The sequence below is a fragment of the Capricornis sumatraensis genome, chromosome 2, assembly GCF_032405125.1.
Source record: "Capricornis sumatraensis isolate serow.1 chromosome 2, serow.2, whole genome shotgun sequence".
Taxonomy (NCBI): domain Eukaryota; kingdom Metazoa; phylum Chordata; class Mammalia; order Artiodactyla; family Bovidae; genus Capricornis; species Capricornis sumatraensis.
Window position 1 is genome coordinate 136,753,205 of NC_091070.1, and position 16,999 is coordinate 136,770,203.

The 16,999-nt window shown below is 37.2% G+C and overlaps 1 protein-coding gene across 1 annotated transcript in view; it reads left to right on the forward strand.

The window, feature by feature from the left end:
* VAV3 (vav guanine nucleotide exchange factor 3) overlaps nucleotides 1-16,999 on the forward strand; it is a 432,262-nt gene that overhangs the window by 282,840 nt on the left and 132,423 nt on the right. The window contains exon 19 of the mRNA XM_068966607.1: nucleotides 6,527-6,572. Within this exon, the coding sequence (XP_068822708.1) occupies nucleotides 6,527-6,572 (46 nt within the window). The remainder of the gene's footprint in view (nucleotides 1-6,526; nucleotides 6,573-16,999) is intronic.

Below are 16,999 nucleotides of genomic sequence, written 5' to 3' on the forward strand. Positions count from 1 at the left end.
CATCTGAAGATCTTAGAGGAAAAATGTGAATATTTCATCTAAGAATGTGTGTAAGATGCACATTTCAGAATCTTAGGTACTCATTTATTCAGGTAAATTTCAAATAAATACTGTAGCAATGTTGTAGCACTAATCTGGTGGAGGTACCTTTCTCTTGTTTCCATCTACAGAATTCCACAAACCCTGAGGCTTATAAAACTTAATGCTTCTGAAGGCATTCCCTTGGAATAAATCTTTTTGATCGTGCTGGGACAGAAGAAAGGGTGGCCCTCATCCTGGGTAAAACAATGTCACTACCTGACATTCACTAGAACCAAGAAGTTCTAGCATTCTTCTAAGGATGTGCCTGTATGTTTCTGCTAGTTTTCCACCTGAGCAAAATCATGATTTGTATCATGTCTTCTTGATCAAATCAGAATCTGATAACATTTCCTTTGGTTTAACAGATTCTGAGGTCTGATGGCTTAGAAGTACGAGATCCCTGTCACCTCTCAGAATAAAGCGCTTTTAAGAAAATAGAAAAGAATGAAAACTGTGGCAGATAATAGGCAACTAGTGCCTTGGCCTTCAGCCAAAGTAATATATTTCTTACCTGACCTCCCCACAAAATCCTAACAAAGAAAACTAAAATGTAAACGTGAACCCGAAATACAATAATCTGAGAATTTCAGAATAAAGACAAGTACTTTCTTTATCAAATCATTTTAGCATATACAATTATATCTGATTAAGAGTGGTATAATATTAGCATGTTTTTAATGGACTGATATTTACATAGTTGCTAAAAATAATGAAAAGTACAGCAAGAAGTCCAACAAGAGGTAACTGCTTTCACTTTTTTGCGTCAGCATATAATTTGTGCATGTTGGGAACCAAGAATGTGATGTGAGAAAATTCACGTGTACCCTTTCAGTGTTATCTGTCGGCTATATTTTAGACTTTAGAATCTAGCTCAAGGAATGCATAACAGGATAATGATATTTTAAAAATAGGTCACGTAAGTTCTGCTAGGGCTAAAATAATTAATGTAAACTTTTTTTAGTGTTTAGTTGACAGGTAAGATTTTTCATCAGGACTGTAAGGATTCTTCCAGCAGTGCGAGTGAAGATCTTAGAAAGTAGCCTTCCTTTTCTTCTCTCACACTATTATTAGATTATTGAGACAGATATCCTTGTAGAGCTTTGAACTGTAACTCCATATTACTTTACATTTATACTGTTAGATGTATATTCCCCCCCAGGGAAGATGATTTCACTTGATTTTATTTAAGTAATGAGAAATGGGGATATTTACAGAAAAGGAAGTGTGCTAATAATAAGTGGTTAATAATTTTCACACTGGTACAAAATAACGATACAAAAAAAGTGCTCTCCAGGCATTTAATATTCTTAAAAATTACACATTAGGGCTATTATGAAAAGAATTCATTTTCACATTGATTTTTTTTTAATGTAGCATCCGTGTTTTAGTGACTTGCTTAGCTTTTGATTACAATAAGTGTAATTTTTATTTAATGTGTGAGTCTGCTAATAATCTCTACTTTGAATGGATAATTATAGTGAAATCTTATACTGGCCAATGTATTTGGAAACTTTAGCTTGGCATAAGGAAGAACTGTAGCAAGAGACTGTTAAGAAACATCTTTCACTCCATACCTCCCCACTGCCTTACACTTCATACTCCCTACTACCTTACCTCCCAACATGCCTTACACTTTGTGAAAGTTGTATTCACTCTTAACACAGATGCTTATGTGATGTTTGGGAGTCTTTCTGAAAGTAAACAATGAAACCCTGCCCCCTCTCGGTTGGAGGTCTTTTTCCTCCACGTACCAATTTGTCCTGTTCTCTTCCCCTTTCAATAACAATGGTTATGAGTCTTTAATTTATACTTCATTCTCAAGGTAGGTCAGTTTTCAGGAGCCACAGGATCCATCTTCCTAACCTGGATGTTCTTCCAAATTCCCATTTTGGAGTGGACCTTCAGAAGCAACTTCTAGCTCTAGGAAGCAAGGTTGTCATTACATATCTATCAGTATTTAGTGTATGTATATATACTTCCCATCTATTCCTTAATGTAGGTTTTTCTGCCTTTTAAGTAGAGGAACCAAAGCCAGTTTCATATAGCAAATGAATCTTTCCTTGTTTTGTTGGTAAAATCAACTGAGAGAATTAGGTTTCTCCTAAAAGAGACAAGAAGGGAGGTTCTTGGGCAATACAGATATTTCTTTTAGAGAAAGGCAAGGTAATAGATAATGAAGCTAGATATAAAATTAGGTTGGTTTGTTGTCCCCTCCCTCCCACCTCCCACTTCTTGGTAAATCAAAAGAAGTTTGAGAATGTTCTGAACACTGATCTGCCTGATCTCATGGGGGAGGGGGCTCACCGAGAGCTCCTAGGGTGGCTACTTGATGGACCCCTCTCTTCCTCCTGAGATGGATCTTGTCCAGCTCTGTCTCAGGCTTTTGAGAATATAGGGTTTTGAGAATATATGTTGGGGAGAGGAGTATTTTGGATGGGATATGAGAGAAGAACAATTGAAATTTGTATTTTGAAATTGTGTAAATTGTTCTAAACATTTCAAAATTTTTTAGAATATATGAAATATTTTTAGGTGCTTTTAAACTGTAATAAATCTCAAAGTCTCAAAATGTGCTTGATCTAAGATGCTGAAATTTTCTCATTCTCTTTTTTTTTCTTCAATGCACCAAATCATAGTTTTGTTCCACTGCCTACTTTTCCTGTAGAAAAGTTTGCTTTCAGGGTCACTGTTTTCCAATGACTTGCAGGAGGAAAAACTTAAAATATAGTAGTAGTACAGTACTTTAATAGAAAAAAAATTATCATTTACCTGATCTTATTAAGAAGAGCTGGCAAGAATACACAGGAGAACTGTACAAAAAAGATTTTCACGACCCAGATAATCACGATGGTGTGATCACTCACCTAGAGCCAGACATCCTGGAAGGTGAAGTCAAGTGGGCCTTAGGAAGCATCACTACGAACAAAGCTAGTGAAGGTGATGGAATTCCAGTTGAGCTATTTCAAATCCTGAGAGATGATGCTGTGAAAGTGCTGCACTCAATATGTCAGCAAATTTGGAAAACTCAGCAGTGGCCACAGGACTGGAAAAGGTCAGTTTTCATTCCAATCCCAAAGAAAGGCAATGCCACAGAATGCTCAAACTACCACACAATTGCGCTCATCTCATGCGCTAGTAAAGTAATGCTCAAAATTCTCCAAGCCAGGCTTCAGCAATACGTGAACTGTGAACTTCCAGATGTTCAAGCTGGTTTTAGAAAAGGCAGAGGAAGCAGAGATCAAATTGCCAACATCTGCTGGATCATGGAAAAAGGAACAGAGTTCTAGAAAAACATCTATTTCTGCTTTATTGATTATGCCAAAGCCTTTGACTGTGTGGATCACAGTAAACTGTGGAAAATTCTGAAAGAGATGGGAATATCAGAGCACCTGACCTGCCTCTTGAGAAACCTGTATGCAGGTCAGGAAGCAACAGTTAGAACTGGACATGGGACAACAGACTGGTTCCAAATAGGAAAAGCAGTACGTCAAGGCTGTATATTGTCACCCTGCTTATTTAACTTATATGCAGAGTACATCATGAGAAATGCTGGGCTGGAGGAAGCACAAGCTGGAATCAAGATTGCCAGGAGAAATATCAATAACCTCAGATATGCAGATGACACCACCCTTATGACAGAAAGTGAAGAAGAACTAAAGAGCCTCTTGATGAAAGTGAAAGAGGAGAGTGAAAAAGTTGGCTTAAAGCTCGACATTCAGAAAATGAAGATCATGGCATCTGGTCCCATCACATCACGGGAAATAGATGGGGAAACAGTGGAAACAGTGCCTGACTTTGTTTTTCTGGGCTCCAAAATCACTGCAGATGGTGATTGCAGCCATGAAATTAAAAGATGCTTACTCCTTGGAAAGAAAGTTATGACCAACCTAGATAGCATATTAAAAAGCAGAGACATTGCTTTGTCAACAAAGGTCCATCTAGTCAAGGCTATGTTTTTTCCAGTTGTCATGTATGGATATGAGAGTTGGACTATAAAGAAAGTTGAGCACCAAAGAATTGATGCTTTTGAACTGTGGTGTTGGAGAAGACTCTGGAGAGTCCCTTGGACTGCAAGGAGATCCAACCAGTCCATCCTAAAGGAGATCACTCCTGGGTGTTCATTGGAAGGACTGATGTTGAAGCTGAAACTCCAATACTTTGGCCACCTGATGCTAAGAGCTAACTCATTGGAAAAGACCCTGATGCTGGGAAAGATTGAGGGTAGGAGGAGAAGGGGACGACAGAGGATAAGATGGCTGGATGGCATCACTGACTCAATGGACATGGGTTTGGGTGGACTCTGGGAGTTGGTGATGGACAGAAAGGCCTGGCATGCTGTGGTTCATGGGGTTGCAAAGAGTCAGGCACGATTGAGCAACTGAACTGAGTTTCCACATTCAAAATATCATGAAATTAATAATAATGACAATAATAGTAAGCTTTGACTTAATAGTCCTTACTGTGTGTCAGGAACTGTTCCAAGAGCTTAACATGAATTAACATGTTTCTCACCACAAATGCTATGAAGTAGGTGGTATTAATATCCCCATTTTACAGATGAAGAAACAGGCATAGAGACTTTAACTTGCTCCCAATAAGATGCCAAGTGACAGGGAGGGTCTGAATTTGAACTTAGGCAGTCAGATTCTAGAATCCGTACTCTAAATAATTGCGCTGTGTTCCCTATTTTAATCTTAACTTCAGGATGTTACAGAGTTGCTCTTGAACTCAAGTTCTCTTTTTCACTTTCTAAGTTAATATTTTTAAATAGTTCTAGCTTAGGGAGAGTAGGAATAAGACCCAACAAGTGAATTCCTGTCTTGTTTCCAAGCACTTTGACAGTAGGAAGAATGAGTCGTGTAAAGACAGTGTCTGTTGTACATTAAGAAAATGACGGGAAATGTAGACAATAAACAGCCATAAGACATTCATCAGTATATATTTTCCTGTTTAAAATATAGTCATTCATATAGAGAGGTCCAAACATTTTATAAAATTTTAGAACTTTTTTTGAAGGCAGTTTTCTTCCAAGTTATTGGATATGAACCTATAACTTACCATGTTTTCCCTTTTTCTGCTTGGCTATTAAGAAGCCCAGTGTGGTATTTTCTTCTCACTCACATTGAGTAAGGAGAGGCTCTCTTTATACTAGTTTTTTTTTCTCCCCCCAGTACAGCCATCCAGCTTGTTCAGTGTAGCTTCGATGCTGACTTAATGATCCTATTAGGCTTTAACAAATGCATTTTAAAAATAGTTGGGTTAAAAACAAGGTTTATATTTTTAATAATTCTCCAATTTGCTTTTACCTGAGAAACCTTGACATCTGCTTTGAGGCCCATTTAACTTATGAACAAAAACAACAGGAGAACCCTAAGAAAAACCCATAGTTAATGTAAGCCTGGCAAAACCAATTCTGCTCTGAATGAAACCAGGGCCCCATACAGAGGCACAAACCCCAACACATGTAGAAAGAAAATTGCTCTTGTGCAAATCTGAATTATGTTGTAATTATAGACTGAGCATTGCATTTAGTTATATAACAAAAGTGAAAATGAAGTTCCTATTAATTAGTGAGATTGTGATAGTTATTGGGTAGGAATGAATTTAATGCTTATAAAATCAAACATGTAACCACACATTTTCAAAGATTTAAAACTCTTTTGTTTTGCATCTTATCTATAATTTTTATAATCACAATTTTTCTTATGGATTCCTTTTCTGTAATAAGAATTTACTTTCATGGTTTATAAGCTGCATGTCTATTTTGTTTCTTAAAGTAGTCAGATATCACTGATCCATAATTAAACTACCATAAATCTCATAATTAAACTACCATACCAAGCTCAAAATCAGAGCTTGAGATCTTTGTTTGGAGGTTGTATACTTTCTCCAGTCTCTGGTCTGTCAGGCTTAAATAAAGCTGCATTAGAATTTTGGAGATTAAAACTCTTTGCTGGGAGCATTTTCTAAGCAAAAATGGCTACCTAGGCTTTATTTTCATAATTCCTGTTTTATGGCTGAAAAAAGTGAGTCATATAATCCTCAGAGATGGTGAATGAAAAGTATTTCTTTCCCATAGTGTCATATCAATGATTTAGCAAGTAGAAGACATTAGAGAAACAAAAATTGTAAAAAGAAACTGGAACTGAGTGTTTTGATCAGATTTAGTAATACTCTTTTTAAAAAAAATTATAATGGAGTTTAGTTGATTTACAATGTTGTGTTAGTTTCTTCTGTACACAAATATCCACTCTTTTTTAGATTCTTTTCCCATATAGGGCATTACAGAGCACTGAGTTCCTTGTGCTATACAGTAGGTCCTTCTTAGTTACAATATTTTACAGTAGTGTTAAATGGAGGTAGTGCCACATCTATCGGACTTCCAGAGTGCCGCAAAATAATACAATTTGATAACACAAAGTCTTTGTTTTGTCTTTCTGCATAGAAACGGACCAATGGACTCCGAAGAACCCCCAGACCGGTGGATCCAGGTGTGTGATTAAACATCTATAATTATTTCTTTAGTTAAGTGACTGTGAAAGTGTATGGAAATTACAGTAGAAAGTCAGACAGATTGTTGGCCTTTGTTCTTTGGAGTTTGGTGTATAATGTGTGACCAGGAGGTGACCGTCTACCGGGTAAATCATTTACCTAAGACAGTGTCATGTGACAAGTAACCATCCGTAGCACAGTCTTTCCACAGTCAGCAGTTGAGCTGGTTATTTGCTTACTGAACAGCCTCAGGGTGCTTGGTTAATGCTCACAGTTCCAAAACCCTTTCCCTGTTTCCTCCCAAACCTGGAAAAAAATCAACCAGCAAACTGGCACTTAAAAAAACAGCTTGCTCAGAGGGGGTGAGGGAGGTCATAAACTAGACAATTTTCTACTCTCCCCATTTGGGAAAATGCTCTTCTTTATTCTGGATCTATACTATTTTATCATAGAAGAATGAGTTTAAGGACTTTGTGAACAAGTGCCTTCTCTGGAGACCAATTTTTTGTCTGCAGAGAGTGTTCAGTTGTTTGTCGTTTAGTGTCATGAGGTTGACCCTGTCATTATTTTCATATAATTATTTTTCATCCATTAAGCAGTGCCTTCCACAATTAAGTTATCAAAGATTTGTTATATATGGTCATATATGAACTTGATAATAAATCAAGTGGAGCATGAAATATAGAGTAGTCTTGCTGGAAAATAATCCAGATTATGTGTTTTGTTTTCCCATTGTAAACAGTGTTCACCTAGTTATAAAGTTTAGCTTTCAAAGCATTATAGCTTTTAACTGAAACCACACCCCTGGTAGCCATGCCAGTTTATGAGCTGTTTGAAAAGGTTTATAGGAGCTTTGTTGCCTCTGGCTAGAAATTGCCTCACTTGTGTCCTGAGATCAGTTTAAATCTTTTAAGTACAGAACAAAATTATAGCCAGTTAAAAAAAAATAGGGGATCTGGCTTACTTTTTTATTGGTTCTGACTTTCCCAAGACAATACTCTTGGTAGAGAAGACTCAGCAATAATATTTTAAAGTGACTTCTTCTCAATTTAGTAGGAGTATATGACTGTGAACATAATATTTTTCTTTATGTTGTACAAGTTATAGTATTTCTGTTTCTGTAAGTTGTCTAAACTTTATAAATATTATTTTAAAATATTTCCTTTTCTTCTCTGGTATTTTTATCTAATCTGTTTTCCCCCAACAAAATACACTTCTACATTTAAGGTGTGTCAGTAGGAACACATTTTTGACTGTTAACAATGTACTTTATAGCTAAAATTTTTAGGAGCCCTTAAATTATTCAAAGGTAGGTGTAATGAATTTACTGATGATAAATATGCCAAAGTGGATCAATAGTAAACTATCTTACTTAATCCTAAAGATGATGGCTTTCTATAGGTATAACTATTCTGGTATTTCTATTTGTCCAAAGTTTTTAGAATGTCATGAAGAATAAACTTACAAACACAAAAGAAGTGGTGCCATATGCTATGTTTTTTTGGGGGGAAAAAAATATATATATATAGCTTTCCATTAGGTATATTTGAGTGCTTTCTCATTTTTTCTCACTTTTGAAAAGAAAGCAAATAGTTGATGATCTTCCCTGTTCTAGATACTGATGTAATAATAATTTTTCCCTATAGGGTGTCTTTTGATGTTGGGCTTGAATTATGTGTTTATAGAGTTGGTGGTCTTTTGTATCCTTACTCTCTTTGTTTCTTTCTATTACTTTCTGTTGGCAAGTTGGAAAGCTTTTTTGTTCAAAATAAACCCTAGTTTGACAGCTATCAAACTGTCTTACTCTGAGGTGATCCTCATGTAACTATTGTTAAGAAGATTTTCACAGTTGTGTGGAAGATATTCCACTATGGAATATTTAAACAAGGGATCAATAAGATTGAGATTTCCTAAGTATGGACAAACTGCTTCTCAAGAGCATTATTTGCTATCAGTGTTTCTACTGATAGGTATAAAGACTGAAAGGTCGTTTTATCTTTTAGCTATTTTATTTTCCAAAGTGTTAGCACATAGACTCCTTTCTAGGGACTCACTAAGGGTGACTTGTAGGAAAAAAAATGGTTAAAAAATTTTTGGAGGACAGGTGTAACTACTTCACCAGATTCAAATTTCAGGGCTATATACAAGGGTATATTAGACCATTTGTTTTGGAAAGGAACTTAATGCATAGTTCTTTGGATAGTAGTCTTATGGAACCAACTTTGGTCCACTCACCCTAGAGTGTTAAAGCCAATCTGCTGACACCAGACTCTGTTGAAGTAAAGTACACTGTTTATGGCAGACACCAAGCAAGGATAACAGGCAGCTCATGCTCAAAAGACCTGAACTCCCAAATGGCTTTCAGGAAAGGGATATTAAAAGCAGTTGTGAGGAAGAAGGCTGCAGAGTGTGTGATCAGCTTGTGCATAATTCTCGGATAGGCTGGCATCAAGTTGGAGTTTCAAATATCATCAGCTTTCTGATTTAACCAGTGTAGGATCTGTGTTCTTATGGTCAGTGTTTTCATCTGGAGGGTATCTGCTTCCTGTAAAAACAACTTAGGAATGTGTGTCAGCCCTTATTCTCTATCTTTCAGAGAACTTTGAGTTCAGTGATTCTGTCACATGGCAGATTTATAGCCCAAATTATTAGCAGTTCCCAAACCCAACAGTTATTCTTTGTTTCTGCACCTTCACATTTCCTAATCATTAACTCTTGAGCCAGCCTTTGAGATTCAGAGGAGGCGTGGGAATCTAAAGCAAAAGCCTTTTATGTCAAAGGATAAGGACACAGGGGATTGCTTGTAGTTTTCAGTTCAGTTCAGTTCCGTTCAGTTCTCAGTTGTGTCTGACTATTTGCGACCCCATGAATCACAGCACGCCAGGCCTCCCTGTCCATCACCAACTATTGGAGTTCACTCAGACTCACGTCCATCGAGTCCGTGATGCCATCCAGCCATCTCATCCTCTGTCATCCCCTTCTCCTCCTGCCCCCAATCCCTCCCAGCATCAGAGTCTTTTCCAACGAGTCAACTGTTCGCATGAGGTGGCCAAAATACTGGAGTTTCAGCTTTAGCATCATTCCTTCCAAAGAACATCCAGGGCTGACCTTCTTCAGAATGGATTGGCTGGATCTCCTTGCAGTCCAAGGGACTCTCAAGAGTCTTCTCCAACATCACAGTTCAAAAGCATCAATTCTTCAGTGCTCAGCCTTCTTCACAGTCCAACTCTCACATCCATACATGACCACTGGAAAAACCATAGCCTTGACTAGACAGACCTTAGCCAGCAAAGTAATGTCTCTGCTTTTCAATATGCTATCTAGGTTGGTCATAACTTTCCTTCCAAGGAGTAAGCATCTTTTAATTTCATGGCTGCAATCACCATCTGCACTGATTTTGGAGCCCAAAAAAATGAAGTCTGACACTGTTTCCACTGTTTCCCCATCTATTTCCCATGATGTGATGGGACCAGATGCCATGATCTTCGTTTTCTGAATGTTGAGCTTTAAGCCAACTTTTTCACTCTCCTCTTTCACTTTCATCAAGAGGCTTTTTAGCTCCTCTTCACTTTCTGCCATAATGGTGGTGTCATCTGCATATCTGAGGTTATTGATATTTCTCCCGGCAGTCTTGATTCCAGCTTGTATTTCTTCCAGTCCAGCTTGTAGTTTTAGGAGATGCTTAATAGGTATTTGTTAAATGAATTAATGAATGACTATATACTTCTTCTGCATGCACCAACTCCTTTATTTTTTAAATTCCTCCTGCCCACCAAAATTTCCTAATACCTCTTTACTCTTTCTTTATTCCTGTGCTTCCTGTTCTCTATACCATGACAATAAGAATCTGTTTTCTTTCTTATTGACTTGTTCATATTAAAAATTTTTTGTATGAATGCAATTGCATAGTATGTACCCTGTTTTGTCTTGTTTCTGTTACTTAGACTGATTAATTTGGAGTTCATCTGTATTTTAATCAAAAGTTCATTCCTTTGTGTTCCATGCGTATTGATATAACACAACGTGTTTATTGTGTTTATCCATTCTCCTATTGATGACATTGGGGTTGCTCTCAGTTTTTCACTCTTACAAATAAAATTGCTATGAACAAGTTAAAAGAAAAATTCCTCCTGCTGATAAATTGGACCAATATCTGAAAGAATAAGGAATAATCCAGTAAGAGGAAGATGGTCCTGAGCAGCATTGCCTAGGGTGGGGACCAAGCTTAGCTGTTTACTTTCTGTTGATGTTTGGCAATTTGGTTCTTCTCTGTGCTGTAGTTTACTGATCTGTAAAAGGAGGTTAATAATAGTACCTACTTACAAAGTTGTTGTGAGCTTTACATTGTGATAAAATGTTGCATACATTTTACTGTATACATGAAAAGTATTGTTAAAAGATGACTTTGTGTTACAGTGTATTATTTAACATTGAACATTTTGTCATGTGTAGGAGAATTGAAAGTGTTTGCCAGTTATTTCTTTATAAAGAAATCCAGAATTTTATGTTGAATCCTCAGTGAGGCTAAAAGTTACTTTATCACAGTCCTTTTCAGATTTGCTATCATTGCCTACTTATCTGATGGCTTCCATGATATTTTGCTTATATTTAATAAGAGACACAATCAACAGTGGTAGTTGAGAGATTGATGGTGAAGTCAGTAGTGTTTGTGATTATAATAAACAAAGAAAAACTCACTAGGTTAAAGGTGTATATTGTGGTGCTGTGCTCAGTCATGTCCAGCTCTTTGTGACTCTTTGGACTGTAACCCAACAGGCTCCTCTGTCCATAGGATTTTTCAGCAAGAATTCTGGAATGGGTTGCCGTTTCCTCCTCCAGGGGATCTTCCCAACTCATGTCTCCTGCAGCGGCAGGCAGGTTTTTACCTGCTGAGGTGGAGTTCTGTTCAAACGATGAAAGATGTGAGATACAGATTTGCATTGTGTCTTTTTTGCACATTTAAAATATTCACTTTTTATTATTATAGTTAATTTTACAGGTAGTATTTACAGATATGGCTTTGCAGTTTAGTTTACTTTTTCTTATCTTCTATTATGTGCTAAGAAATTTTATCAATTTATGACCTTGACTGCATTTATTATTAGTAATGCAATAGATGCAGTTTCTGGTAGTTCTTTGGTTTTTTAAATATAGCAGAGTATTTTCATCAGATTGTACTTTTCTTCCTGAGACAGATGTTGGTTTCAGGAAAATAGCACTTGTAAGAGACAGATCAATTATTTCAGGAACACGGAGGTGCTAGGCTTTTTCAAGAACATGAGATCATAAATCTCAAGAAAATCTGAGCACTGGTGTAATATTTTTCACCTAAAGTGGCACCCAAGGTCATAGTTACCAATTAAATTTTAATACTGAGTTTAACATTTCCTTTTGAGCACAGAAGATAAAAATTTATTTTAGTTCACATGTGGTGACTGTATGCCAGGACATGTGTTCCTTTAATCAACTCCATGATTTTAGACTATTGAAAAATTATCTCATATTTGTGGAACTCATAGCATCTTATATTTAAGTGCACAGTCACTAGGTTTTTAAAAAGTCAGTCCTTTGTTCTTTGTCACACTGCCTAAAGATTAGAGGGAGATGGGAAATGTTTCAATTCAGTCGCTCAGTTGTGTCTGGCTCTTTGCGACCCCATGGACTGCAGCACGCCAGACTTCCCTGTCCATCACCAACTCCAGGAGCCTACTCAAACTCATGTCCATTGCGTTGGGGATGCCATCCACCCATCTCATTTTCTGTCATCCCTTTCTTCTCCTTCCTTCAATCTTTCCCAGCAGCAGGGTCTTTTCCAATGAGTCAGTTCTTCGCATCAGGTGGCCACAGTATTGGAGTTTCAGTTTTAGCATCAGTCCTTCCAATGAATATTCAGGATTGAGTTCCTTTAGGATTGATTGGTTGGATCTCCTTGCAGTCCAAGGGACTCTCAAGAGTCTTCTCCAACACAAGAGTTCAAAAGCACCAATTCTTCGGCACTCAGCTTTCTTCACAGTCCAGCTCTCACATCCATACATGACTACTGGAATAACCATAGCTTTGTTTAGGGGTAGCATTTTCCTTCTGATCTTAAGTTACTTATATGATTTGTGATAGCTTTGAATAGTAAATGAATAGAGTTCTTTCTGAGAACTCTTGCATCTCATGTACTCATTGTTAACCTCTTAATTACAAAGAGGAAAAAATGGCTTAGAAACATTGTCTTTTTTCATTCACTGAAGAGATGTTTTACTGCTTCTGAGCAGACATCTTCAGAGAGGGTCATTTTCTCTTACAGGTGGATAAGATTGATAAATAATGCCATTCCAATTTGTTCCTGTATGAAGAAAGGGATTCAAGAAATCTTTTTTATATTACCAACTTTTTGTTTTATATAACAATAAATACCAGTCATAACATTGATTATAAAACATGGCCCCTCCCACAATTTATATTCTGCTTAAGGAAGGAATAGATACAGCCAGAAAGTCTTGATTCCATATATGCACGCAGATGAGAGTGTATATATATATATTATTTTAATATCTTTTTTATACTCTGATTCATTACGGTATGGCATAGTGTCATAAAAACAATTAGGAAATAGTCTGGTAAACATATAAAAAGATCTAATTATATCATCAGTGCCAGAAAGCAAAAAGAACTGGAGAAGAAAGGAGAAAATATAGGCTAAGATTGCTTTTGAGCTGAGTTGTCTACATATGTTTTCATTTATATAAAATATTTTTCATGCTGTTTTTTTACATTGAATTACAATTTAATACATTTTCTATTAATGTTTTCATTTCAAAGTATCGGTAACCTCATTTCAAATCTAAACAAAATTGGTGATTCCCTTTAGGTTTGCTTTTAAACATGATGCCAGTTTCTCAATAGAGAAATTTTATCTTCTCAATTACCAAATAGAAAACACTGATGAGAAAAATAGCAGCCCAGGATTTTTTTTGAAGTATTGATCTAAAAATGCATTTTTCTTTGTTTTTGGAAGGAGACAAATGTATACCGTTAAAGGTTTTAAGTGAAATTTTGTGTATGTGTGCTTAGTTGCTCAGTCATGTCCGACTCTTTCCAATCCCATGGACTGCAGCTGGCCAGGCTCTTCTGTCCATGGGAATTCTCCGGGCAAGAATACTGGAGTGCGTTGCCATGCCCTCCTCCAGGGGATCCTCCCAACCCAGGGCTCAAACCCAGGTCTCCTGCTTTGCAGGCAAATTTACCAACTGAGCCACCAGGGAAGCATTTGTCTATAGTAAATAAGTAATAAAATGTCTGTAGATTACTATATTTCCATAATAGTCAGTCATACCCACTTCTGTCTTTTCTGTCACCTCTAAAAAGAATTTCCCATCAAACATAAATCCTCATCTAAATATTGGGAGCATACTTGTAAATGTGTAAAAATATATTTCACATTGAAAGAATGAACTTGGGGAAAAAAACTGGGACAATAGAACCCAGTGATTAAGATTCACTGCAGAGAAATGAGAAATCCAAATTGTGCATGAGTGCTGGGGAGCCTGCTCTGGTTTTTTAAATAGCTGATTTCCTCATGCTTCTGTTAAACCACAGACAATAAGACTAGTTTTGTACAAGGCATTTGATCCCCTTGTAGTTATTTTCAGGACTGCCTTTCTAATTCCCTTTACCATGATGATATTTTTCTAAAACGTATATTACAGTTCCTTCTTCACATCTTTTTTTGGTTTGGGGAGGACTTATTTTTCCCTTTGAAAGCTCATTCCAAACTCACAAAGGGTCATGATTGCTATTATCTGGCAGGTTTGCCCACACCTTTGGGCAAAGCAAAAGCCCAGTCATTTCTATGGCTCAGGTACCTCCAGCGAAGGAAAAAAAGGGCAAAGTGAATGTTTGAATATTGTTTACAGGGCGCTTTCGGTGGGTAATACAGCATTAGTTATGTGATTATTGAAATTACAAAACATTTGGAGTGTAATATATAGAACCTACTTCTGTATCATTTATGCAGTTCTAACTCATAATTTCTATCATGACAATAGTTGAAGTTGCTCAGTCGTGTGTGACTCTTTGCAGTCCCATGGACTGTAGCCTACCAGGTTCTTCCATTCGTGGAATTTTCCAGGCAAGAGTACTGGAGTGGGTTGCCATTTCCTTATCCAGGGAATCGTCCCGACCCAGGGAACAAACCAGGTCTCCTGCATTGCAGGCAGACGCTTCACTGTCTGAACCACCAGGAAAGCCCTGTGATAGTAGTTATGTCCTAGAAAATAAAGTGTGTATCTATTACATATTTAGAAAAATATTCTGAAAAGGAAGTATTGAACCTGATGATCTGCTTTTTAACATTTAGCATTGAGAAATCATTCTTTACTTAGAAGATCAGGTATGGCCTGAACTTTTTTAGTGAACCTGTGGCCCTCGTAGTCAAATACTATCCCATTTCAGAAGCAAAAGAACATGCCATGTAATGCTAAGTAGGCAAAGAAATGTCACAAATTTCTTATGAACCAACAGCTTCTGAGAACCAGGTAATCTTGTTCCAGAACTTTAGTCTGAAGTAAGGTAAATGAAAGGAAGCAGTTGAGTCAAAAGTATTGGCTTCAAACAGTAATATTTGATACAAGTAATATCTGCCTGATGCAATGAAAGAGGATATTGATAAAGGAATCGTTAGTATCATAATTGTTTATAATCTTATAGTCCTTCTAAACACAAATAGTGAGAAAGGTTATCACATTAATTAGAACACTGGAATGCAATTTGTGGAATTTCTGTCAAAATGACTCATATTGGCAGTTATTTACCTTTTTGTGTATTCCAATCAAGTCAATTTTTAAATTTTTTAATTTGAATGAAAAGAAAAGCTTATGTTAGGTTCAAAAAAATTTTTTTTACAAATACTTTTTCTTTTGAGATTCATTTTTTTTCTGCAGCAATATTAGAAATATATGGAAGTTTTCCTGTCTTTGAGGACCTTGAAATTTTGTTGAAGAGATAGGCCATACAAACGTATACCTGTCGAACAGTAATATTGTGTGGTATATGAGAATCCACCAAAGTGGATATAGCTGGTTATGAATGGTTTCATTGACCAGAATGGCAAGATAGGGGAGACACATTATGGAATAAAGAAGGGCACAAGCCGAGGAGACAAGATAACTGACAAGTACATCAATCAAAGTGCATTTATATAGAACTGCTCTTGAGAAACCTGTATGCAGGTCAGAAGCAGCAGTTAGAACTGGACATGGAACAACAGACTGGTTCCAAATAGGAAAAGGAGTATGTCAAGGCTGTATATTGTCACCCTGCTTATTTAACTTATATGCAGAGTACATCATGAGAAATGCTGGACTGGAAGAAGTACAAGCTGGAATCAAGATTGCCGGGAGAAATCTCAATAACCTCAGATATGCAGATGACACCACCCTTATGGCACAAAGTGAAGAGGAACTAAAAAGCCTCTTGATGAAAGTGAAAGAGGAGAGTGAAAAAGTTAGCTTAAAGCTCAACATTCAGAAAACGAAGATCATGGCATCCGGTCCCATCACTTCATGGGAAATAGGTGGGGAAACAGTGGAAACAGTGTCAGACTTTATTTTTGGGGGCTCCAAAATCACTGCAGATGATGATTGCAGCCATGAAATTAAAAGACACTTACTCCTTGGAAGAAAAGTTATGACCAACCTAGATAGCATATTGAAAAGCAGAGACATTACTTTGCCAACAAAAGTCCGTCTAGTCAAGGCTATGGTTTTTCCAGTAGTCATGTATGGATGTGAGAGTTGGACCGTGAAGAAAGCTGAATGCCGAAGAATTGATGCTTTTGAACTGTGGTGTTGGAGAAGACTCTGGAGAGTCCCTTGGACTGCAAGGAGATCCAACTAGTCCATTCTGAGGGAGATCAGCCCTGGGATTTCTTTGGAAGGAATGATGCTAAAGCTGAAACTCCAGTACTTTGGCCACCTCATGCGAAGAGTTGACTCATTGGAAAAGACTCTGATGCTGGGAGGGATTGGGGGCAGGAGGAGAAGGGGATGACAGAGGATGAGATGGCTGGATGGCATCAGGGACTCGATGGATGTGAGTCTGAGTGAACTCTGGGAGTTGTTGATGGACAGGGAGGCCTAGCGTGCTGCAATTCATGGGGTCGCAAAGAGTCGGACACGGCTGAGCGACTGAACTGAACTTACAGATATTTAAATAAAGCTATCAGTCTCTTACTGGGTTTGATATTCTCTAATGCTGACCTCAATGCTGTATCACCCAGTGTGCTCATTTGTCAAGAGGAATAAACTCATTGTAGACCATAGACATAATAAGATGGTTCTACTTTTAGTTTTTCGACTTTACAACAGTGATGTGAAACTGTCGTGTATTCCGTAGAAACCGTACTTCCAATGTTGAATTCTGTTCTTTACCCAGCTAG